This window comes from Pelodiscus sinensis, chromosome 1 (assembly GCF_052426305.1).
Source record: "Pelodiscus sinensis isolate ZL-2025 chromosome 1, ASM5242630v1, whole genome shotgun sequence".
In the NCBI taxonomy this organism is placed as follows: domain Eukaryota; kingdom Metazoa; phylum Chordata; order Testudines; family Trionychidae; genus Pelodiscus; species Pelodiscus sinensis.
The window spans coordinates 213,250,609-213,276,780 of record NC_143052.1 but is presented as its reverse complement, the minus strand read 5'-3'; the positions used below and the strand labels follow the sequence as shown (position 1 = coordinate 213,276,780).

The 26,172-nt window shown below is 41.0% G+C and overlaps 1 protein-coding gene across 11 annotated transcripts in view; it reads right to left on the bottom strand.

Annotated features, from left to right (window-relative positions):
• Positions 1 to 26,172, bottom strand: part of MAP7D2 (MAP7 domain containing 2) — a 129,198-nt gene that overhangs the window by 20,251 nt on the left and 82,775 nt on the right. For 5 of the 11 annotated variants that reach the window (XM_006116152.5, XM_006116153.5, XM_006116151.5 and 2 more), the window contains exons 4-9: positions 18,279 to 18,393; positions 17,289 to 17,387; positions 15,356 to 15,466; positions 13,787 to 13,909; positions 9,906 to 10,054; positions 8,524 to 8,651 (exon numbers count right to left, since the gene is read on the bottom strand). In XM_006116152.5, the coding sequence (XP_006116214.3) occupies positions 8,524 to 8,651; positions 9,906 to 10,054; positions 13,787 to 13,909; positions 15,356 to 15,466; positions 17,289 to 17,387; positions 18,279 to 18,393 (725 nt within the window). Of the gene's footprint in view, positions 1 to 8,523; positions 8,652 to 9,905; positions 10,055 to 13,786; positions 13,910 to 15,355; positions 15,467 to 17,288; positions 17,388 to 18,278; positions 18,394 to 18,561; positions 18,703 to 26,172 lie in introns of those variants that run through there. The other 6 variants (XM_006116157.5, XM_089774888.1, XM_006116163.5 and 3 more) reach the window with 4 other exon arrangements.

The following is a 26,172-nucleotide window of genomic DNA, read 5'->3' as shown; positions in this document are numbered from 1 at the left end:
TGAATTTTATTTTATATATATATATATATATATAATATACACATACACACACACCACCCATCCCTGTTCACATTACTATCCTTTAGAATGTGAAATGTCAGGTTATCAGCTCCTCTACTGGCAGAACCAGTTGAGTTCCTCATTTAAATCATCTAGTAGAGGCCCATGTTCTAATCTGGCATCATGTGATTCCTATCTCCTCTTCTTCCACATATAACCTGATAATTAATCTTGCAGTTTGATTTTAATGATATCCATAAAATAAACCATTCCTCTCCCTTATAGCAGTCCTTTAGCAGTGAGAAATGAAAGCCAAGTATGGGCAAGATCATCTACCACTTTGATTACTGCAACCTTCCCTTCATTGCATTCTGCTCCAATCTATTCATACGCTTTTAAAAAAAAAAAAAAAAAGCATGCGTTATGCTCCTTCGGCAGCGTCAAATCTAGTGCCTTTTGGAATTCCTTCACTGACTTTCCTTTAACTTCCACTTGATTCCCCTCTTTAAGGTACTGAACAACCGTGCTCCTGTCGATCATTTGAGTCTCTCCTTCAAATACACTTCCTGTGAGATGTTTCAGAATAGCACATGAAAGGAATTTAATTCTTCTAAAACCATGGTGTCTAACACGCTAGCCACTAGCCACATGTGGCTATTTGGCCAGTTGAGTGTGGCTAGTTGGTTTGAACAATGTGGCTATTTGGCTGATTGAGTGTGGCTAGTTCACTATAGCAGTACTGGTTAGACACTGCAGTTCTAAGATCATGTCTACACTTGGAAAACAATTCCCATTTAGAAACATGTGAGCTAACTTCTTTTAAACCTGAACTTTGCATCTACCATAAATTCAGTTTAGCTGGTTGTGGTTTATCCTAGTGGGGAGTCCATAGTTGACCACAAGCAGCTAACACTTTTAAACTGTGTCTATTCTACGTGCAAAGTCCTTGTTTAAAAGCAGGTTATCTAACATGTTTTCCAATCTAACACATTCTCCCAGGATAACATTTACAAAGCATTTACATGATTTAGGTATCCAAGTTATATTTTCAAAAGTCATGCAGGCATTCAGGAGCCTAATTTTCATGGAAAGTCATTTTTGAAAATGAGACTTAAGTTCCATTAAAAGATATGCCTCTAGTCTGCTTAAGGTTGCATGGCGGGGAGGCAGGGAAAACTGTTTATCCAAACAACTTCTTTCACAGTCAACTCTCTAAGCAGTCTATTGACAGAACTTTCCCCTTTTTGTTCTTTGCTGTGTTTTGTTCACTTCCCTTCTTTGTGTCCAAATTTCATTTGAGTTAGAATATAAACTACTGAAGGAAATTACCTTGTTTTATTCACATGTAAAATATCATGTAGACCTATGACACTAAATGAATAAATAAAAATGAATGAAGCATATCAGGTACATTGAAAACCCTTTTAGCTTTCATATGTTCAATGATAAAACTACTTCTATATATTCTATTTAATACAATTTGTAAAAAAAACTTAATTGACATCCTTTTTCCTTTTCACAGAGGAATTGCCAGATTGCAGTGACGCTCTTCCTAAATTTCTTGAATCACCATTTACATTTCACAACACATTTTTGGCAAATCGCTGTTTTAGTTGTTGATACAAGGAGAACCAGTCATTTAACTAAGGCTGAGTTATTACTTTTAGCATTACCACAACACTAATTATATTCTGATTAAGGGATAATTACAGTTTTATATTAAACAGGATGGTAGGGAAGGGGCTCAATAAGCAATTATATCTCTTTATTTACTCTGAGGTATGAGACAGAAGAACTGCCCATCATATACTACACTGGAGCAAAAATATGAGTTAAAATGTTAATTTGAATAAATCTCTCTACATCTTATTTTGTGGTTGTCTGGTGAGAGGAAAAGAGAACGGTGGTTTACTTGTTTTGATATTTGCTGTAAACCAGAAATAAAACCTGTAACAACCGTAAAAATGACTTATTCCACACTGACAGAGGAATAGCTATTAAACAAAATGTATAGCAGCAATAAGAATCTGTATTCTGAAGTTTTCACATCCCATATTTCAAAAATGTGAAAAAGAAACAACACTTTGATTGGGTGGACACCTCAAGCATTCCTCTTTTCCAAGATGCTAGTAGAGGGTCATTTCTGAAGCAAGTTTCTTATTTTTCCCCCTCTTTACTGAAAGACCGAACCCAAACATATAGAGCCCTGAGTGGATACAAAAATGTATATCTGCATCTGAGCAGCAAAATCTGTCTCTGGATATCTGTGGATTTGCAGAGCTCTACTAACAGCTCCACGGGTCACACAGCGTTACAGGACTGAGTCAAACATCTGCCTCACAAATGCCCTCCACTTCTTCATAGAAACTTCCTGCCCAACCACCCAATTGTACCTCCTTTCCCACTCTGGGCAAGATGGCTACAATCCTGGGCCTTCATATGCAGCACCTGCTAGCACAACTCTTGCAGATGCTGTACTGACACAGTAGCAGAAGAAGCAGAGCAAGGACAAACACCAAGGCAGGGGCACAAGCCTTCCAAATGTTCTGAGGAATCACTGTTGTTTGTGGGTCAACACCTGCCACTTCTGAAGGGGGAAAAAGATGACGCTTTAGAGGAATGTGTAGAAAACAGCACTGGAAGAGTTCTCGGATTAGTTCAACTGAAACAAGGACAGGTAAAACATATGTTTTGCTGCACCAGAAGATCAATAAAAACAAAAATTGAGGTCTCCTACTAGTGCCAGCTAGAGTTAACACCCAACTTGATCTGAAAGAAGCAGAGAAGAGAACAATCTGTTGTTCTAAAAGCCAAGTTCACATTAGCTTGTGAATGGAAAGACCATATAGATTAGAAGGAAGATATTAAAATCAGAAATGAACTGCTCTGACATCCTGTTTGTTTCATGCCCACTTTAATTCAAATCCAAGAGACTGCCATACTTCCAGGTTTTCCTTTTTGAAAGGATTGGCATTAACATTTCTGCTTTGCACAGTTCGTAACTTGTAATACTTTCTCAAATGTTTGGAAGCAATTTCCCCCTTAACACCAGAGTTTGGTTCATTTCTTCCTTTCATTTCCAGTAGTGCCTGACCCAACACAGCTTTGCCTGGCTTTACTACTTGTCTGAATACCTGATCAGTTAAGTCAACACAGCTCTGAAACTGGAGCATCTCAGCATGAGTGCCTTCTGTTTGCTAGCTATCTCTGAGGGAAGTAAACTGTAAATATTGTAGAATACGGAGTATGTGTCTTTTCTTTATTTCTCTCCCACCCTCAGTCAAGACAAAATCATGGTAGCCTAATGAAAATCATGGTAGCCTAATGAATAGATTAAAAACTGGCTAACGGATAGATCTAAAAATATAACTGTACATGAAGAATTAATCACTGAACAGGGGTATTTCCAGTGGGATCTTGTAGGGATTTTTTTCAATTTTTTTAACTGATCTTATTATCATTCCACATCCAATATGTGGATCCTGCAATTTGATCCATGAAAATAGATTGAGCCCATAAAGAATCCTGCTGGGTTGGAGAACATGTTGCACAGATATAAAGGTCCATCCACATGGATCAAATTGCAGGACTGGGCCATAGTAAGCTTGACTGATGGCAAAAAATCTAAATTGATTTAGCAACAGAAGCCAGACACATACAGGTCAGGTCTGGAAGTAGACAATCCACAGAGAATCATCACTGGATTCACTTTTCCATCTTTTAAAAAAATATACTGTACATCAAGCATCCTAGAGAAAATAATATGTTACAAAATATGAAAATTTGCAGGTACTTGAATAGGTTGGGGCCTGTTTGTTACCAGGAGGACTATGGCCGGGCCCAAATAAAGTTAGAAGAAATGGGGAATTCTTCATACAGGCAGACCAAAGGTCAGAGAAAAACTTGCAATGGAACAATAATTTAAAATGGCCACATGCTTCCCTGATTTGAGAGAGAATCTAATGGCCTGACAGAGGACTTGGACCAAAACTTTTGCTTTCTATTCCTGGCCCCAGTACTGGCTCCATCTATGTCTTACACTTTATGGTAAAAAAAAAAATTAGGGCTAAATCCTGCTTGCTTTACTCAGGCAAGTAGTCCCACTGAGTGTAGTGGAACTTCTCACATGAGTAAAGGCAAGCCCAAAGTGGTCCCTAATCACTCTATCTATCCATAAAATAGGATAACAATACTTATCTTCCCACACTCAGAGGGATATTTTGAAAATTAGCTGATTTTTCAAGATTTTTGAAGATGAAGAAAGCTTTAAGAGTTCTAAGTATTATTGATCAGGGGAGGCATCTTGGAAGCGGTCAACATTTAAAACAATCAATATCCACTGGCAACTGAGAAATTAAAAATAATTCCTTGTTTTTGCCATGCTATCCCACTTTGTCAACTTCCCTGCCCGTTAACAGACTTCCATATTAAGTAAGTTAAGATTATCCTTTAAAAACATTTCTGTGCTTCTTGCCATTTCCAGACTCATGTAATTTCAGACAACTTTATATACTTTGTCTTGTCTTCTAATTAGTGTTCTTTTGGTACCTTATTTATTTCCTCCCCATATTATCACTCTCTTTCAGTCTCCTTGTACTCCTCGGGGAATTCTGTGCCACTGTGTAATGCAGAATTTTGCAAAAATTAACATTATGCACCCAGAATTTCATTTCCTGCACAGAAATGGGCTGAAGTGCTGCTAGGTGCCACTAGGGCTGCTGGACACAGAAGAGCCTAGCTTGGAAGGTACATAGAACACACTGTTGGGGAAGAGAGTGGGATCTAAGGGTTCTTGGCAGTCGCAGTTCCCTGCATGCCCTGAGAGAAAGAGAAGGTGGTGTACAGGAAGCTCTCCACAATCCTGGAACTGAGCATCAGGCTCTTTCTCCCTCTGGATCCCTGGGCTCTGGGATGGGGTGGGCAGGAGATGGCAGCCATCTGGGCAGTGGCACAGCTAAGGCCTGATGGGGGAAAGGTACAGGTGTGTAGGCTGGGGGCCCCCACAGCTGGGCTCTGAAGGAGACTGGTTGCGGGTGTCTGTCCCTTTCCCTCCCCCCAGTTTGGTTTTCTGTGTATTATAGACATACTGGTTGACAGGTACTTTGAAATAAATTACCGAAAGAATAGAAACTGACATGATTATGTGGTGTTATCTTGACAAATTAAATTTGTACAATTTTGCAGAATATCTAAAATAGTGTGTGCAGAACATTTTTAATTTTTATTTTTTTTGGTGCAGAATGCCTCCAGGTGTATATCTTGTCCTTTTAGGGGAATAAACACCTTTCTTTTAATCATTTCACTCAGCCTTTGTCTAAATGTAATTGTGGATGTTCTTACTATTCATGTTAGAGGTGTAAGCCCAGGCTTATCTGGCAGTCAAGTCACTACTTGACTACTCGCTCCTCCTCTTATTGCCTCTGTATCAGAGGCAGCAAGTGGGGGGAAGCAGGAGCCAGTTCTGGGGGCAGCTGGCTTAAAAGCTGGTTCCCCCTCAGCACCATCTCCACAGTGTGCAGTGGGGGGGGGGGGGGGGGGGAGGAAAGTGGTAGTAAAGGGAGGCAGAGCTGCAGCAGTCTCAGAGCTGACATGAGCCAGGACTGTTCAGTCCCAGCTCGTGCAAGCTCCGGGAGCAATCCCTGTCCCTTCCCCCCCCCCCCAATGGCTCTGCAGAGCACCTCCCCTTACTGACTAATCATGTAGTCATTGGAAATTGTATCGACTACACAATTAGCCACATACCCTCTCCTTAACATCCTTAATTTATATAAGTGCCCATTTTTTAAAAAAAAATCTAACATCTTTCCTTGGTCCTATGTTAACCACTTACCTATATTAAAGAACATAGCAAATTAAAATATTTCCTTCATGAGTTCTAAGTTTGTGGCACCTTTCAATTTCATTCAATGTCCTCCTGTTCTATCATATGAAAAAGGTAAATCAGGTCCTATTATTCCCCCACTTTGAACCATTCATTAATTTGCATCCTTCTAACTTGTCCCTTCTTATTTACCTCTACTCATCCCGGAGTGTTTCCATGTCACTACTCCCCCATTCCTGAACTGCTTCTATTTCTCGTATGTCTTTGAGATAGGGTGATTGTAGTGTTACTGAATACCAGCATTTAAGAGATACCATCATTTTTATAATACTATTTGAAATTTTTCATATCCTTTCTATCAACTAATTCTTTGTTTACATGTTTGACTGCCATCATACACACTGAGCCCCAGTTTTCCCTGAGCTGTCCAAAATGATGCTTAAAAATGGGTCCTCTGCAGCAGAGCTGCCTTTTCATTCTTCAATGTTACATGAATTTATCTCGGTCCAAATATATGTAAGTCCAACATTTGGGACATACAAGTCTTTACTATATATTGAATATATGACATTTTGTTGAAACCCAGGATGGAAACATGAAGGAAGAATGTTTTGTGGCTGAGTGTTTGGGGTCTTCTGGAAGATAGAATGTGCATCCATACAGGCTATATCTATACCACAAGGCAGGGGTGTAATTCCTCTGCTTATGCATACATAGTTGCACTAACTCATGAGTATAAACAACAACACTGCCATGGTACACAGTAGCATCAATAGTGGCATCACTGAGTCAAGCTGAATATGAGTTTCAGGAGGATTTGTACTCAACATGGCTCAACGGTGCCTCCGCTCCCGCTACTGGTGCTACCCTGATTATGCTGCTGTTTATGCTCATATTAGCTCCAGGGGAGTTAATGCAAATGTGCATACGCAAGCAGGTGGAATTCTACTCCTAGCTTGTAGCAGAAACATAGCCACGGTGCCAAGGGCTAGATTGCTTTTAGAAACGTCTCCATGAAATCCCTACAATAACTGACCAACACTAAACTTATATGCACAAAACTCTGTGAAGGGGCTACATGCGAAAAGTTTCAAAGAGAGGGAAGGTTGGATTGTTATTTGTTATTGTGGTTCAAGATGGGTGTGTGTCAAACTGGACTCACATGGCATCAGGATTTGGCAAGGTTAAAAACAATTCCTTTATGCTATTTAGAAAAAGGAGATCATATCATAGATGGATAAGACTGAGGCATGAATATTCCAAGGGACTCAGAGGAGATGGGTAACAGAACTATTATTAGCAGTAATCAGCTCAAACAGTATTACACTGAAGTAAAGGAAGAAAGGATGAAGTTATAAGGAAGTTAAGGATAAATTTGTTTAAATGGAGAGTGATAAATTTGTGGACTAGACTATCATAATCAGTAACAGAAATTGCAACATTAAATATGTTCAAAAAGGGGCAGACTAATGTTTGTATTTGTACTCTAGCCAATTTTTTAGGTCACGTCTCCATTTACCAGTAGGGATATTGACTATACAATTAACAGATAAGTCTGGGCCTCTATCAAAGGCAGCAGGATGGGGAAAGCAGGGGGAGGGAAGACAGGGGAGGCTGCTGCAGAGTAGCCTCTGTCCATAGGGAGCTTGAGCCTGCCATGAACAGGCTGCTGCCATCCTGCACTGCTGCCTCTGACACAGAGGTAGCAGCACGGAGTGGCAGGTGGGAGCCGGTTTGCATAGGGAGCTGGTTTTTAAACCTCACAGACCAGCTCTCACTTGCCACCCTGTTCTGTTGCCTCCGATACAGAGGCATCAGCATAGGGTGGCATGGGGCTCCCCAGGCGTGAGGCTGGGAGCACACTGGTTGCTGATCCCACCTCTAGGAACAATTGAGTAGCCATGTAACTGCTAAACTTTGATGTGGTTACATGATTATTCAATTACACAGTATGTAACATCCCTATTTACCGGAGGATCGATGCTCTGCAATAGATCTTCTGGGGTTCGATTGAGCAGGTCCAGTAAAGACCAACTAAATTGAACACTGTGGGCACACTTGTCGGCACCTGTACTCCTCGCTATCGTGAGGAGTAAGAGAAGTTGACAGGAGTGTTTTTCCTGTCGACCTCCTACAGTGGAATTGGCACCACGACCAACCTAAAGTATTTAGACTCCAGCTACATTAGATAAAGAGAAATGTTATCAGGCCATTTAACACAATAAAATAAAAAATGAGTACAGGCAGTCCCCGGGTTACGTACAAGATAGGGACTGTAGGTTTGTTCTTAAGTTGAATTTGTATGCAAGTCGGAACTGGCACATATTGTAGGGGAAACTCTAGCCAAACATTTCTCCAGAGCTCAGTTTTATTCTCCCACACCTCACTTCCCTCAGTCCTTTATTCTCAAGCTGAGGTGTCTGTTGAGAAAAGCCGATCCGCGTCTCCCTGGTCTGTTGGGGGGGGCGCTAGCTTCGTGTCTCCCCGTTCTGCTGAGGGGAAGCAGCTAGTGCGGGGTTACCTCACCCCGTTTGTAAGTAGGGATCCAATGTAAGTCGGATCCATGTAACCCGGGGACTGCCTGTACTCAAAACAATCTTAATTTAATCAAAATTTCTAAGGACGCCCCTGAGCAGTTAATGTTTTCCTATGGAAATAAGATATTATCAGAAAGTACTGAAGCAATGAGAAAATATTCATACTTCGATAGTGCAGGTGATGCAGATCTTCTAGACATGCTTGCAGGAGAATCAGACCTTCTCAGAGGAGATCCTAGGCCAGATGATGAAACAGATGTTGGGGATCGCTTTTCTTTCTTTATCTTCTCATACTGGAAAAAGAAATTCGGGTGGTTTTGTTTAGCTTCTAATTAAAAGCAATGCTTCAATGATACAGATAGATAATTAACAGAAAGACACACAACATATTTGCATAAAATGGAAGTTTACTAAATTCCAATATACAACTGAACTGCAAGATCTTTTTAAAATACAGCCGGTCCCCAAGTTACGAACGGGTTACGCACCACACTCTTGGCCGTAACTCGAAATGTTTGTAAGTTGGACTCCATTGAGTTACATTGCGACTGCGCTCGTAACTCGGGGATCGCCTTTACGACCGCTTAATGGGAGGTTTGGTCGTAAATGCGAACGGTCGTAAATCAACCATTCGTAACTCGGGGACCAGCCATAACGTATATATATTTTCATGTCTTGTACACACAGTATATGCTGCTGCAATAACATCTTTCAGACCATAAACAAATACTAGTGGAACAGTACAGAAGGGCACTGCCCTTGTTGGAGCCTAGGAATCGAGTAGAATTTTCAAAAGCAACTAAATCTTACTGACGTCTACATCTACACAGACATGTTTTCTTATCATAGAATCATAGAACTGGAAAGAACCTCAGGGATCTCAAAAAGTCATCAAGTCCAGTACCGTGTACTCATGGCAGGACCAAGCACCATAAATTATCAATTATTACAAGAAATATGGCAGTCCCATGGGATTTGGCAGAAAAGTTGACTTCTTATTCTCAGATGCTATGTAGGGACGAGGAACATTCAGGCTAAGCTATGTTTCTATGGCTCTATGGAAAACGTATAGTTGTCAATAGTGAAAATGTTGAATACATTTCCTCTTAAAATGATATTTACAGAAATAAGTGAAATTTGACATGTATAAATTAGAGATGCTGCCAATACATTAGCTACCTGAGCATAAGGAAAATTTGGCAATTCACTAGTAGGGTGGCTTTATTTTCAATGCAGATATAAACCCATTCCCAGAAGTACTGGTTTCACAAGACACAGCCCATCCAGACAATATGGTTCACTGCCAGAAATGTAGATTCTCTGAATACAAAAATGTCATTCCAACTAATGCTGGTTAATAAGAGGCCACATTGCTATCTGGGAAGATATTAAAAACCTGCTGACTGGCAAGAGAATGGAACTACAAATGGACATGAATGCTTTGCTTTCTGTTCTTAAAAAAGGTGTACCATATAATAATAAAATATAGCAACTAAAAGAAACACAACTTTGTCCAGGAATGCAATTAAAACATGTTCTAAACTCACCTCTGTGACTTCAGCTGCAGTTGCCCCTTTCATGGTATCAGATGTGGAAGCTGATGCTGCCTTCTTCCTTTCTGCACTTCGGGTGGGGGAAGGCTTGTAGGGAGATTTAAGAGGACTAGCTGGTGCTACACGAGGACAGATATGGAATACTAAAGAGTTATAGTACAATAGCAAGAGCGAAGGGGAACAGACAGAGGAAGTAGGGGAGAGGAGAAAACAGCACAACTTTATGTTGTAATGTTAGACATGGCAAATGACATTATTAAAGGTTTGTTTAAAAGGATATTTAAATCACATTAAATCTGTGCCTTTTGCATATGTGCAGAATTGTCTCATTTACCAAAAATGCTATCACTAAAAAGCATTACCATAAAATCAAGTCAATTTTTAAAAGCCCATAAAATGCCTGAGAACTAAAGTCTCTCTCTTTTACCTATATAAATTCTGAATTAATTTGTAAGGACAGATTTTGTGATTTGTTTCCCCCTTGTTCTGAAGAGCACCGATCTCATTTATTAAATACTTATTAAAAGGTTAATAGGATAGCCATAGTTGAATCAGTGAAGACAGTGCTAGGTGCTAGGTTTCTGTCAATCTGACGACTGCCTTTCAGGGAGATGGATTAGCTACATGAATGAGAGAACCCCCTCCCATCGCAGTAGTAAGCATCTGGACTAAAGCACTACAGCAGTGTGCAGCATCTGTTTGGCTGTAGTGTGTGTCAAGCATAGACAAGGTCTCAATCACACAAATCAAGCTGTTGCTTTCAAAAGATGTAACCATGAGTCCTAAAAAAACCTGGTCTGAGAGAGTAATAATAATTGTGCACTTAATACAAGTGCACAGTTATTGTTACAGTGCACATATTAAATGCAGTTAGTGTTATTACACATAGCCTTGAATTTGAAAGTTCACTTGTATAAGCATCATGATGCCACAACCACAGGGCTTTCTGCCCCCCTCCTTTTTTCATTTTTTTTTTTTTACTTGAAATTTGAACAAAGGTTTGTGAAAAGAGGATATTCTGTGTTTTGCTCATATTTCTTTTAGTGATGTTAGCTATCATATAATTGAATAGCTATGTAACCGCATAAATTATTGTTGGTTACACGACTATTTGATAGTCCCCAGAGGCAGGGCCAGCAGCCAGTGCAATCTCAACCTCATCTCTAGAGAACCCCCGGGCACCCTTCACTGCTGCCTCTCTATCAGAGGCAGCAGCACAGGGGGGCAGGGGAGCCAGTCTATAAGGGGAGTCCATTTAAAAACCAGCTCCCCTCACAGATCAGCTGCCTGCTTCCCCGTGCTGCTGCCTCTGATACAGAAGCAGCAGTACGGGGTGGCAGTAGCCCCAGTCTGTGGTGGGGTCCGAGCTCCCCACAGACAAAAGTTGCTCTTTGGGATATAGAGTAGCATCTGTCTGCCGAGAGCTCAGACCCCCTGCAGACAGGGACTGCTACCGCAAAGCAACCTCTGCCTGCAGCAAGGCTGCTCCGGGAGATGCCTCCTCTCCCCCCCACTGCCATCTATTCTGTAAAAGCAGCAGCATGGGGGAGAGAGGCAGGCTTTTAAGCCAGCTCCCCCCAGCACCAACTCTTGCTCCCAACACCCCCATGGGGGGGGGGGGGGGGGGAGGATGAGAGTAGTTGGCAAGATTAACTGATAAACTTAGGCTTATCGGTTAATCGTTTAGTTGACTACTCGTTGATATCCCTAATTTCTTTAGTAATATGGAGGGCACCTTTCACATGTGAAAAAAATATATTAACTGGAAGAATGTGAGAAAAGGCAAAACATAAAACATTTTTTAGGTTTGGTATCTTCTATATAAGTTATAAGGAAACCATAAAAGATTTAGTCTCCTCTCAATGCAGGGGGACTGGACTAGATGACCTACTTAGGTCCCTTTCAGTCCTACATTTCTGTGTGTCTCTGAAGTAAAAGCAACACACTTTTTCTTTGGCTTAGCATTTCTTCTTTTATTAACAGCAGAGTACAGTGACTTTCTGAGCTGGCTTTCTTTTAGATAGTTGCTTTGTGAACAGTAAATCTGAAATTCTCCCACAGCTAAAATACTGTATATCTTAACTTCCAAAATACAGTATTTTTCATGTAGAAACAAAATCTGGAGAATCTTTTAATGAGTCCACTCCAGCTTTATAAACCATAAAGAAAAAGTGAAGGGAAAGAGAATGTCTCTTTTCTTTGTAATATACTTTTGTTAGAGCATGAATACATTTAAGTCACATCATATGAGGATGACAGTGATGTTGTATCTTATCACAGTTTTGTCCTGAAAAGTATTTTCATTTGCAGTAGGTCTATTTAAAAAAAGAGGTGCACAAAACTTTTCCAGCTTTTGGTCCTGATTCTGCAAATGCGTGCCTCTGAGTAGTCCCATTGAAGTCAATGGGATTAGGCATATGCATAAAGTCAGTAAGACTGGTGCCAGATTTAGTTTTGTGATGCTAAGGGTCTAGATTGTAACATATAGAAAAGACAAAATAACTGCTAGCACTCTGTTAATTTCTAGTTTACACATCTATATCAATATATTCATCATTACAACAGCTGATAGCTGTTACGACACAGATATTCAGGCTTGCCTCTAAAGGCCTATGTAAAAACAGTTTCTCTCTCTGAGGCCTTGTTCTTAAGCTAAGGCTTTTGGCACACTCCAAACCAGTCCAAAGTGTTCATATTGAAATAAGGCACATTCCAACAGTTTGGGGCTATTATCTATGTCAGATAAAGGGAAGAACCTAGAAACTTAGTCTGATAACTTTCTGTCTGGCAGCGAACCAATTCACAACTCTCTATTGTTTATCTCTATGATTCTGTCTGGTTATTTGATTGTTTGTCTCCTGTATAATTAATTTTGCTGAGTGTAAACCAGTTAAGGTGGGGGATAAAATCAGTTAGATAATCATGTTACAATATGTTAGAGTTGGTCAGTTAAATTTTAGTAGGATGATTGGTTAAGGCCATGGTGTCCAACCAGTTCTGAAGCTACCACACTCAACTGGCCAAATAGCCACATTGTTCAAGTCAACTAGCCACACTCAATCTAGCCAAATAGCCACTTGGGCTAGCGGGCTGGATACCACAGGGTTAAGGTATACTTGAAAATATTGCTATGTATATTAGGGGCAAATAGAAAGCAAGTGGGAAAAAACAAGGGAACAGAGGAAGAAAAGAAAGGAAACTGGATTCAAGCTTGCTGGAAGCTAACACTAATAAACAGAGTTATTTACATCTCTGGACTTCAACTATTGCTGTTCTCAATTCATGAGAGAAGGACCAGGGAAGTGGGAGGGTGAAGGAACAAGCCTTCCAACAATACCCAATACTCTATGCATCTAGTTTATTTCTAAGTATATCGAAGAACAAAATCTTTTTATGATCTGTTCCTTTAAAAAGACAAAGTTGATTCTATAGTAAATAATAGCAGCCCTGATAAAATAATTATGGTTGAAGTTACATGTTTAAAATGCTAACTTGTATTTTTGGTTTTATTTGGGTGTTCAAGATAAAGAGCACTACATTACGTGCTCTCTCTAACTCTATAAATGGGTCACTTTGTAATGTAGGTCAAAAAATTGACATCTCTCAATTATTCCTCCCTGGTTTGAAATTTCTTATTGATTTTATTTAGTTAGCAAATTGAAGACCTTGTCACCAAATTTTCTTATATATAAAGGTAAGAACTGAAAAGGACAAAATAGTAGACGTAAATATTTCCATGCTTTTGAAACATTACTACCCAAAATGGAGAACAAAATTAGGTTAGAAAATAACAGGCAGTATCTCTTTAAACAATTTTTCAAGTGCCGCTAAACACATACCTTAACATTTTCAAATGGCACAATTTTCATTTTTACCTGAATCACTGTATTGCTCAGAAAGCATTAATGTACTTCTGCTTCTGGCTAAAGAAGACTCTGTGGGAGTCAGCAGTCGAGAAACAATAAAGTTTTCCACTGGACTAAGGTGCATGCGGTGAGCTGAAGGATGGGAGCAAATAAAACAAAAAAAATTATAAAAGCAAAAGGTAAACAAAAACAATTTTTAAAATAAATAAAACTAGTGAAATGATAGAGTAAAATGAACAAAAAAAAAGCCTGTTTGTGATTTTAAAATGCTGTTTAAATGTAATGCTCTTCTAAAGGAGATTTCTGTTTTTTTGTCATTTTAAACCACTTAAATTATTTTCCAGCCTATGTAATAAATACAGTAGATTAAACTTGTTTTTATATAGAAGACTTTTGCAAAATGGTCGTGTTCATGACTCAGCATGAAAAGGTTTGCTTTTTTCCCCCCAATGACAAAGCAGTTCCTGGTTTGTGTGCTCAGAACACTGGGAATCATTTAAAATGCAGTCTCACTGTTGTATAAACCATCTTTATCCATCGTACCCTTATGTCTTTCCTCCTCTTAAATATGGGAGATGACTACATACATTTATAAATAAATTCCCATTACCTGCATTTATAAAGCCACCCATCACTACATTCATTAGGCAACTCTAAAACTAACTTAAAATGAATTATGTTTACTGTTTCTCTCTGACAACATATTTCTCATTTGTTCTAAAAAACAATTCACCAAGAGACAAATCCTTCAGTATTTTCAGTTCAGTTAATATTTTTTAAAGGGTGTAATCTTGCAGAGTGCTCATCATCTGCAGAGCTCTCATACATCAGGCCTTTTAGTCAGATTAAGAGGCTCTAGAACCCTTGACACAAATGACAACTTCCAACTGGCTCACAACGATAAACTTTTGTCAATAACAGTAAGTACATTCACATCTGAGCCCAATAATATAGTTTCTTAATATGCTTAATGTCACAAGCAATGCATCTCTGGGGGATTACTGCAATTACATGTTGTGCACAGCCTGGTTTCTTAGTGCATCACGAGATGATTTACAACCAGTAAGAAATGGCTACTGTGTTTTATGGTTTAAATAATCCTCATATTTACTGAAGGTGCAGAGTGTGAACCATCACATCTCAAAAACAAAAAAACAAAAAACCCCCCCAAAAAACCCAACCCTAATCTGTCTCCTTTCATTAATTTGGCCAACATTTTCACTATCCTGCCATTCCTCATCAATATTCAGCCACAACACCACAGATAACCAGCATACAAAACAGCTACATGAAGGTGCAGTTTGCTCTCCATGGCATAGTCTTATATCTGCCATGCAACATTTCGTCACATGCAGCTGGCAATCCCCAACATGGTAGCATTAATCCTAGGCTGGTTACAAAGCTCTTTTATGTATTTAAGAACTCTTACTGATAAATTTAATTCACAACCTTAATAATGTTTGAACCAATTAATGCAAAGAACTCAAACATTACAAGCAGATCTATGGACAAGAAAGTACGTTTTAAACACAGAAGAGTTCATGCTGATAAGAGAGACTGAGCAGCATATTCACTTGCCTCTGTCAGGGGAATATGTTATTGTTGCTGTGGAGGAGGAGAGACGCTTACTGATTGGTGACTCCATTTGCTTTGGCAGATTCATTGTAGAAGCTGAAAGTTTGTCACATGCTGCAGAGACACGCATTAAAGATATTTATATTCATACTACATTACTGAATGCGTCCAAAATTAACCTTTCATTTTGTACTCATAGACCCTGTCATTCATTGGGGGGCAGTGAATAACGTAGGGCAGGTAATCCTATTCCAAATGCTGTAGATACCGGCATTTGATAGGATACAGCTTGGGATACAATTTTTCCACTTATGATTTTAATATTTCAATTTTACAATGCCCTTGTGTAATACAATGCCAGGAACAAGAGACTTAACACTAAATCCAAATGAATGAAATTGTATCAAGGAAAGAAATGCAATTCTTGTACAAGAAGAAAGTATATAAGGCAACACAAACATAACAAATCTGAGCTCTTCCTTGACACCTCTCGGCTGCAATCTGGAGGAGCTACATCTCACAAGTATTATTCTAATGCAAAACTCAAGATATTCAACACTAATGTATGCATGTATAGGAAATGACAGCACCATTGCAGTCTTTACCATCACGTGCAAAAAAACTTTCAAAACAGTAACTTGGTTTTGGCCCAAGTGTTCACATTTCTTTTTATTTTGGTTGCAATATTGTTTGCTAAAGTAAGTTATCTAGATAATTATTCCTATTTACTCACAGTGAACTAGGACATGTTGTTTATGTTATGTTTTAGTCAGAAGCTACAAGGGGATGTCTGTTTTAAAAAATTTGTTTCTTCTGTCAACAACAAAAAAGTCTCAGCTAGTAACTCATATTCACGTTCCAAATTCTGCAGTCCTTGATCAACAATGACTCCCACTTACAACAGTGGAAGTCTTGCCTATGGGACACCTGCAAGATTTGGCCTTTTGAACTACATAAGCAATACAATTCCTTATTTTCACATTTTTAAAATGCAGGTGCAATGGTTGCTTCCAGAAAATGCACACAAACCTGCAAATCACTTATTTGTACATAAATACTACTTTGTGTATACCCATGTCTACCCAGAAGTAAGTCCTGGAGATTCCTGTACATAATTTGCACCACACTGGTTACTCATGCATTTTGCTGGCCTAACCACTGTGCCCATCTTTGAAGAAACAGATCGAGTAGATTGGCTGTGCTAGATTTCTAAAACGTCAAATATATTTGCAGCTGAAGTAAAAAATAAACACCACTAAAAAAAACCAACAACCCACCAGTATGCATAATTCATTCCTAGCCCAGACATATAAGATCTATTTCACAGTCCTTTGAAATTAAAATTCTAATGTAACATATGAAACAAAATGCAATAAAGTCAAAGGACAAATTTAGAGTCAGAATTCATAATCATTATTACAATGTCCAAAACACTTCAGCATACAATAACAATGCTTACTAATTTTTAACGTATCTTAATGTAGATTGTGGGACTGGACGGAATAGGTACATGATGGTGACATGCTATCTCCATATTGACTCTTTTTATATAACTGAAATATTTAAAAAATAGAACCTCTGCCCTTATTAAATCTGTCTTAAACAAGCTACTCAAACGACATACATACAAAAAATTACAAAAACATATATCCGTGCCCACAAATTGACAAAAATGTGAATTTATTGAGTTATTCAAGTCCATAGTTAGTGTGAAATTATGAAATGTCTCCACTGTGCTGGAATGCAAGGCATGCATTGCTTCACTATGACAAAAATCAAAAGAAAAAAGACATTTGTTCCACATCTTTAATGGTAATAGTACCAGACTGAAATAATAAGAAAATCAGTGGTTAGGAAGGACAAGATCAGTGAATGGTTTTAAGTGATTAGAACAGTTATAAACAAGACACTATGGTACTGTGATTCTCTGAAATACCATTGTAGGAATCAGCAGCAGCAGTAGAGGTCACAGGGTCTGAAGGAAGGGTGTTGGCAGCTAAACCTAGGAGAGGGGGTGGGGTATTTTCTGATTCACCTATACAGCAGAAAAATCAGAGAGGTGAAAGATATTACCGCAAAGAGAGATGAAAGATATTACCGAATAGGTTAAAAAAAATCATGCTATAAGCTATACTAGAAAAATAACGAGTCTGCTTGTAGAAGCACAAGAGATGCTTTTATTATGTTGCAGGTATATTTCTTTACCAATATTCCTTAAATAATAAACCCTGAAAATTGTATAATGAAATAAAATAAAATGTTTTTGCTCTAACGTGGCCAATTAAAACATATTTACACTTAGCTTAGATGAGAGCAGCAGTCCTATTTCAGCATCTGAGCACAGAGTGTTTTTGTTGTTTTTAATAAGCCAGTCCATTTGGAAACCCAGTTTATTTTAATGATATAAACTGAAGATATATGCTTTTTAAAAGGTAAAAGCAATTCATGGTTGATTATGAAATAATTATGAAGCCAAATCAAAAAGAGCAACAACAAAAAGTATGTGGAAAAATCCTTTTTAACTGTGAATGCTGCATAATCATCTAGAAATCCCTGTGAAGCGACAGTGACAAAAATAGATTGTTTTCTGCAAAGGCTTGGTCAATACTCAACCCCTTTGTGAATATGTAGGGAGCTAAATGAGTTGTGGGTGTTAAATTTTATTTTAGCATTTTCTGTGATTCCCAGAACAGTTTCTGATTACTCTATTGAAATGATCTGCTTTCACCAACTTAGGAATGATCTTTCTTCCCAGGAGATACCATAGACAGGAAACCTGGTAAGCGATTACAAAGCATTTATTCATGCTACATATCAACAATCCTCACAACACCAGAATAGCTATAAACGGGTACCTTCTTTCCATCTTTAATCTCATGCATTCTCCACTTCAGGCTCTGCAATGCAGACAGCTTGTTTCACTTACCATCTCTCCCTCCGGAGCCTGCAGCCAGTGCTCCTCCCCAGGTCCATCGCTTCTGTTTCTGTTCCAGCTGCTGACTACGTTCTAATGACCGACGCATCATGGCTTCTAAACGTTCCTGGTTAAATTGTTGCAAAAAATTGAGACAGAGAAATAAAATCTAATTCAGTTCACCTGCGCTTTTCTGATCAATATGGTTTGTCACCCCACACAGCACTATTACAAGAACCTGTTATCAACAAAAGGAAAACAAGTGAACACAGAAGGTACCAGTATGCCTACCTACCTTCACAGAGAAGTATCCTTTGTTTGCAAGCCACTGAGGTCACTACAGAGGCCTAAGTAAATACCACAGGTTGCATCACTGCCTAGCATCTGCTCCCACTGGTGAGTCTGCTGCTGTGCTCTGGACTTAATTTGTATAAGAATAATGCTTGACAAGCATTAACTCCTTCTTGTCTAAGCAAGCCTCAGGTTTTTCTCCTCCAGTATTAAAGCTAGATTGCTGCAAAGCCAGTGGCTCCTCCTAGCTGTACAGAGAAATGATCACTTCAAACCAGAAACAAGTTGCATTTGCAGGATGACATTTATATTATTTAAAAAAAAATCCCTCTGTCCCCCATCATACCGTCTACAAATTAGACATTTAAGAGGGTCTTTATCTTGATCGGAGTTGCATATTCCGGTCCAATATAGATACACGGTGCAATATAGATACACATACCTATTACTTCTATGGTCGCCTATTCTGACTGAACCAGATGTGTCATCCCATGACATAATATCTTTAAATAAAGATCAATCCCTAATTCCTGGATACTCCAGGACAATCCTGCAGAGTTGGCAATCCACCTCTAACTGCCAATTTATGAGTAATTGTCCCACTACCTCCGCCTCCTGGCCCTCGCTGAAGCCTGACTCCTCCTCCATCCATGCCCATTTCCACCTTCCCTTACAATGCGCTCTCTCTGTGATTTAGAGATGGTGGCATTTTATTTTCTTCCTCTTTTTCCCTTTCACAAGGGATATCATCTGGTTCTTTAACCTCTACTTATTTCTTGCATCTATTGCCTCCTATGATCCTGATCCTCTTTCCTTACTTCCTCCAAACTGCCCTCTCTCAATCTTGGCCACTTCAGCTCCATGCTAAACATCCATCCAGTTGCACAGCCTCTCACTTGCTTAGCCATCATTCATTGGTTTGTTTTTTATCTGAAGCTACGGATCAAGTTCTTTTACTCACTGCTTTGGTCACACTGTTTTTCACCACACACTGGATTCTTGTGCTCTGAATTCTCTGTCCCTGATCGCCATATTATCTCCCTTTTTCATCCCTGTCAAAGCCCCAACCCAATCTCAAAATCCTGCCAATATATTGAATCACTAACTCTCTGCTGACATTAATCACGAACCTTTTTACCATTAACCTCTTTCACTTTGGCAGAGGAGACTGGTCTTCAAAGGTAATGCATAAGGGGCACACAGGGTCACATGCCCCTGTCCCCAGATGTGCTGTTTGGCTAGCATGTTTTTAACGTCAGGTAGATGAAAAGCCTCAAGACAGACCTCATGTTGGCTGCAGAATTCCCATAGACATAGCACCTCTTGACAGAGGATCTTTAAGAGCACTTTTCCTTGCCTGCTGATGTAATACATCAAGGCCATGACATCCGTCAACACACAAACCACATGGCTGGAGAGCTGCGGGAGGAACACTGTGCACACCAGGAAAACCATTCTAAGCTCTTTCACCTTTATATGTCACAACAGCACCTCTGAAGACCACATACCTTGTGTTCACATCGCACCAATTTCGGAGACATCCAGTACCAGTGACTATGATGAGCATAGGCTGACAAACGAGACTCCATCTAGGACTGTCCTGGGGTCAGTCCATCATTCTATCATAGTAAATACATCTGGCAGAATGGTGACAATCTTGTCCAGGTGATCCATGGATGGGGTGCAGACCATAGCCAGCCATTGCTGGACCAGGATAAATGAGGATTCCTTGATGCCTGAGATGGGCCATCACCACTGCCAAACATTTCGTAAACATTCTTGACACCACTGCCAAGCCAAATGGTGGCACCACACAAACTGGTAATGTGATGATCACACAGTAAAGGGGAGGAAGTATCTGTGTTCTTGAAAGAACTCTACATGAAAGCATGCACTCTTCAATTTGAAGGAGGCATATCGGTCTCTTGGACCCAGGGAAGGGATGATGGAGGCCAAGGAGACCACGCAAACTGCAACTTACTGAGATACTTATTGGGACTCACAGGTCCGGGTAGTTCTCAGACCACCCTTGACCTTTGGGATTAGAAAACAACAAGTAGAACTCTTTTCCCCTGAGGTCTAGACAGACTTCTTCCACACGCCCACTTGCAGCCGGCTCTGCACCTCCTACTGCAGTATATTCTCATGAAAGGGTTCCCTGAAGCAGGATGGGTAGGAAAGATGGGGTAGAGAAGTAGAAACAAATTGAAGGGAATGGCCCTGCACCACAGTACTGAGGACCTAGTGGTCCAAGGTTATAGAAACCCAGGCCAAAAGGAAAAAAGAAAGCGAACGGGAGAAAATGAGATGGGCAGAATCCAGGACAGTGGCAGGGATGCTGCCCTTCGGCACACCCTCAGAATACTACTTTTGACCCATACTAAGGATGGGCAGAGCCAGCTTGTGTTGAGACCTGACGGCACCTATAGGCCTTGGCTCTATTAGGGAAGGACTTCTCTTCTCACCAGCAGCATAGTCAGTAGAGACAATGTAGCTTAAATTAATTTCTTTGCTGACACAGGACATACGGGTCCAGTGTCTTGAGTGCACCATGTGAGTCCTTGAGGCAATGCAACTTATTGTCTGTTTTCTCTGCAAACAGAGTCTGGCCATCAAAGGGAAGGTCCAGGATGGACTGCTGGACTTCAGTTGACAAGCAAAAGCCACAGTCTGTGCTGCAGAACCAGCCACATCAGAAGCTACCAGCAGTGCCACTAATGTGACTCCCTGTCCTTTTTCTAGTAGTGCCTGGAATTGTTTTCTGGGGTCTTGCAGGAGAGTATCTGCAAATTTAGTCACAGATTGCCAAATGTTGAAATCATAGCGTCCCAAGAAGGCCTAATGATTTATCACCTGTAAATGCAGGCTTAAAAATGAATAAACCTCTCCTCCCAAAAGGCCCAGTTTCTTTGCTTCTGTTTTTAGGAGTAGCCACCAGGTGGTCCTGCCTTGCCAATTCTTTGACAGCAGACACTACTATGAGTTCAGGGCAAGGTAGGTGTATAGATATTTGTACATTCTTGCAGGCACGTAGTATTTTTGCTCTGCCCAATTAGAGAATGGAAAACTCCTTCATCACTGCGACCAAAGGGCCTAAATGATCTTAGCCACCCCCTTCATGCACTGGCAGCACAATTTTAGCTGGGACTGCTGAGGTGAGGACATTGATCAGAGTGCCGGAGAGCTCCTCAAATTCCTCAGTTACCAGCTCCAAGCTTGAGGCTACCCTCCTCAACAGTTCCTGGAGAACTTCTGCATTGTCCTTGCAGATTGTAGGTGGAGGCCCCACAATAGTTCACCAAGAGAGGAGGAGGAGGATGCTTGCCTGACCAACATCACCACTTAAGCAACCTGTTTGATGGGGCATTGTCCACCATTTGAAGCATCCGTGGGGTCCCTTGCAAAGTGGTCTCCATCTTCTGTGGATGGGAGACTATGGACAAATGTTTATTGGAGGCTACAGACACTGCCTTTTGCCACTGGTAAGGCCATACAAAGCCCCACAGATTGCAGGGGAGCCATGGCATTGTCCCTGGGGTCGTAAGAATCGGAGGTGCCACCAGGATGATCGATGCAATGGAAGGAAGATCTTGACTTACCTGCAGGGATTCCTGGTTAGACTCTGAAGCCCGGGAGGGAAGGCCAAATTCCGGGGCTCGGGACCATTCTAAGGGTACGTCTAGACTACATGCCTCTGGCGACAGAGGCATGTAGATTAGACTACCAGACATAGTAAAATGAAGCGGTGATTTAAATAATCGCCGCTTCATTTAAATTTACATGGCTGCCGCACTGAGCCGACAAACAGCTGATCAGCTGTTTCTCGGCTCAGCGCGATAGTCTGGACGCTCCCCTGCCGACATCAAAGGTATTTGTCAACCACCCAGGTAAACCTCATCCCAGGAGGCATACCTGGGTGGTCGACAAATACCTTTGATGTCGGCAGGGGAGCGTCCAGACTATCGCGCTGAGCCGACAAACAGCTGATCAGCTGTTTGTCGGCTCAGTGCGGCAGCCATGTAAATTTAAATGAAGCGGCGATTATTTAAATCACCGCTTCATTTTACTATGTCTAGTAGTCTAATCTACATGCCTCTGTCGTCAGCGGCATGTAGTCTAGACGTACCCATAGACTAACCAAATGTCCAAGTCCAAGCTGGGACAATTGCCATGCTCTGAATAGGATCTGTACGTGGGTGATGACCCATCGTATTGAGATCCTTGGGACCCGTGTCAGTGTACAGCAGATGGTACCCCAGCTATTGATACCAAATCTTCCTGACCGGTGCCTTGAAGAGAAGCAGCAACATGACCAGTGCCTTGACTCTGAAATGACGACCTACATTGGTAAGTCAGGGACCAGTACTGGGAGTCCCAATAGAGACTTTCCTAAGAGTGGTGCACACCTCAGCAGACCTGCACCCCCTTGCTAGCGACTGATGTTTTGGGTCCACAGAGCAATGTTCAGAACCCGGAGACTACTGCTGAAGGCTCCAACTTGCCAACGACTCTACATCCTCGGCGTGGTGGCTCTGAGCAGGTGAGTGCTGGCAGGGTGCTCCATGAGGAGGTGAGTGGAGGTGACTGGTGTTGGCAGCACTTGGAGGGACAGAACATCCTGCACTGCCTACATGACCTCCAGAGTCAATGACATTTTTAGGTGCCCGACTCCCAAGATGCTATCCAAGGTGGCAGGCGGGTCCCTGGGAGGGCTAGCCTGCTCAACTGAAGCTGGGGCCTAGCTCCCTCTTAGAGGGGATGAGCTGCTCTTCGTGAGTCTAGGCTTGCTTCCAGCCCTTTCCTTGCCCTTGTGGAGAGGAGCTTTGCCTCTACCAGCCACCTTCTTTTTACTGGCTGGTGCCAGGGAGGTGGATCTTTGCCCATCCAATGACAGTACTGGCCGGGTGCTTCGCGCTGTAGTCGAGGTGCTGTGGGCTGAGTCCGCTCAAGGCTGACTCCAGCCGTCAGCGCTGACTCCATTAGGAGGACATTAAGCCTAATGTCCCCTTCTCTCTTAGTGTGAGGCTAAAAGCATTTATAATTAGGCTTTTTATAGTTGTTGCAGCCCCTAAACCTCATGGAGCCGAGCATGCCCTGTTCTGGGGCTAAATCCCATCTGGGACACTAACCCTAATTTACAACACACAGAACTAATGCTAACTATTTACAGCAGAAAGCTCAGAGTGAACAGATCTGGAGAGAGCTTTGCCAGAGCAAAGGAATGTTCCATGTACTGTCACTGGCAGTAGGAAAGAACTGAGGATTGGGGTAGGGGAGGCAGTGGCACCCCTCATACTGCGCCATAATTAGTCCCCTATGAATACTGCTAAGGGAAAAACTACCAGCACTGGTGCATGTAGTGATTACCCACACCTAACATGGAATGGACATGAGCAAGCACTCAAAAAAGTATATAAATAATAGTGCCTTTCATCAGAGAATCACAGATTTAATATTAAATCTCACAAAACGAATACACATATACATCAACATAGGCTATAAAATGCTGAGTTAGCAAAAACATTTGGATTTAGTACTGCAACATCCAATTTATTTTCTCAAGAATAGCTAAACAGTTGGACACAAATGCATTCCTTACAGATCCTACACCTACTTGAAAGACATTTCAAACACTGTTCCTGCCTACTTCCCATCTGGAATATGTAATAGCTATTGTGAAGGTAACTGCTGCAATACAAACATGTTGAGCCATCAAAAACAATTCTATAATATTCCATGAGCTTTGCATGAAGGTTAAATAAAAAATAAGCAAAACCTGAAAAGAGCCATTGACTGTTCATAGAGGAAAATATAACATTTATTTCTGCATTCCAAAAGCTCATCTATACATCTACTTAAGTTTCTTCAGTATAAAGAACAGAACCACTGGATCACTCAAAATTATCTCTTTTTTAAAAAAGCATTAGCATAGAAAATGCAAGTAAATTGATCAAAGATCTTCCCTTTCAGCTATACAAAATATTACACACACAAGAAAAAGAACAAACAAGGCATACCTTTCCCAACGTGAGTTTCAAAAATACAAAATGTATCCCATAATGTTACCAAGATCTTACAGTTGGGAGCTAGATTTTGCGTATGTTTCTATCTACCTATTTTGTAGTGCTTGTTCATTTAAACCACAACATAATGGTAGATACAATGTTAATATTGTCTTTTTAATTTTTTTCTCAGACTGGAGAGTATTTTACAACTATCATAGCTATAAACAAAAAGGAATTTATTAAAAGGACAGCTTTAAACGGTCATGTTCTTGCTTGAATATTTGTACCTACTGTTTCAAACAACCAGCTGTCAGGTTAGAGAAAAAAATAATGTTCACAAAAGTAAGCAAAACAAAAAAAGAGAATTTAAATAGAATCAAAACAGTGTATATACACTTGAACCTCCTTAATCTGTGTGTCTGATCTGGGAACACCTGTAACTAATAAACCTAGGTGGAGAGGGAGGAGCAGGAGCTGGTGCTGGGGGGAGCCAACTTAAAAGCCAGTTTCTCTCAGCACCGTCTCCACGATGCCACCTGCTCCCCCCCATGCTGATGCCTCTATTAGAGGTAGTAATGTGGGGGAGAGGGGTCGGGGAGGCTGCTGCAAAGCAGCCCCTGTCTGCAGTGGCCCAGGCTGGCTGCAAACAGAGGCTGCTCTGGCCAGGCAGGCAGCCCAACTCCATCCTGGCTCACGCCGGGTCTGGGACCTAACTCCACTGAGGCTCTGTAATTGAAATATACCAAGAGCCAGGAGGGCAGGCAGGCTCTTCCTACACTTAAAATGCAGAGCCACATAGTAGGAGTAGGTCTCACGCCAGGCGCAAGCCAGGACTAAACCAGGCTCCTGCCCACCCGGCTCTTATTACATTTAAACTGCAGAACCACAGCAGGGGAAGGTCCCAGACTGGCACAAACCAGGCTGCCTTCCCTTATTGACTAATGGAGTAGTTGATAAAAAATTCCGTTGGCCACTTGCTTAGCCAATTAACCGCATTTTAACATCCCCTAACTCTCACATGACTGAAGCACTGACACTGGCTAGCTGCCCCTACAGACTTTGTTTACCCTTCATTATGGTGAACACCCATGGTCCAGAAAACTCCATAATCCAGCATCACCTATTTCCCAAAGTTGCCAGATTAAAGAAGTTCAAGTGTAGTTAGTTGCAGTGTTCCTTAAAATCACCATCTACTCTTCTTAAAAGAGGTTTGTGATGGTGCATACACTTAACATAGGAACTAGGGGTAAGCCATCTAAATGTATAGGCAACAGGTTTAAAACAAACCTAAGGAAGTACTTCACACAATGCACAGTCAACCTGTGAATCTCATTGCCTTGGGATGTTTTGATGAACAAAAGTGCACCTGTGTTCGGAAAAGAATTAGATAAGTTCATGGAAAATAGAGCCCTGCATGTCTGAGGATATCTGCTTCATATCCACATCCGTGGATAGTGGAGCAGATAACCATACAGCAGTCTTCTCCCCATCCATCCCCTGCCACTAGGTGGATGGAGTGGGCATCAGGGGAGGCCCCTCAACTGTTGTCAGGGAAAGGGCACAAGAAGCTGCGTCCTAAAACCTCACTGCAGGATGGGCAGAGTGCTGAC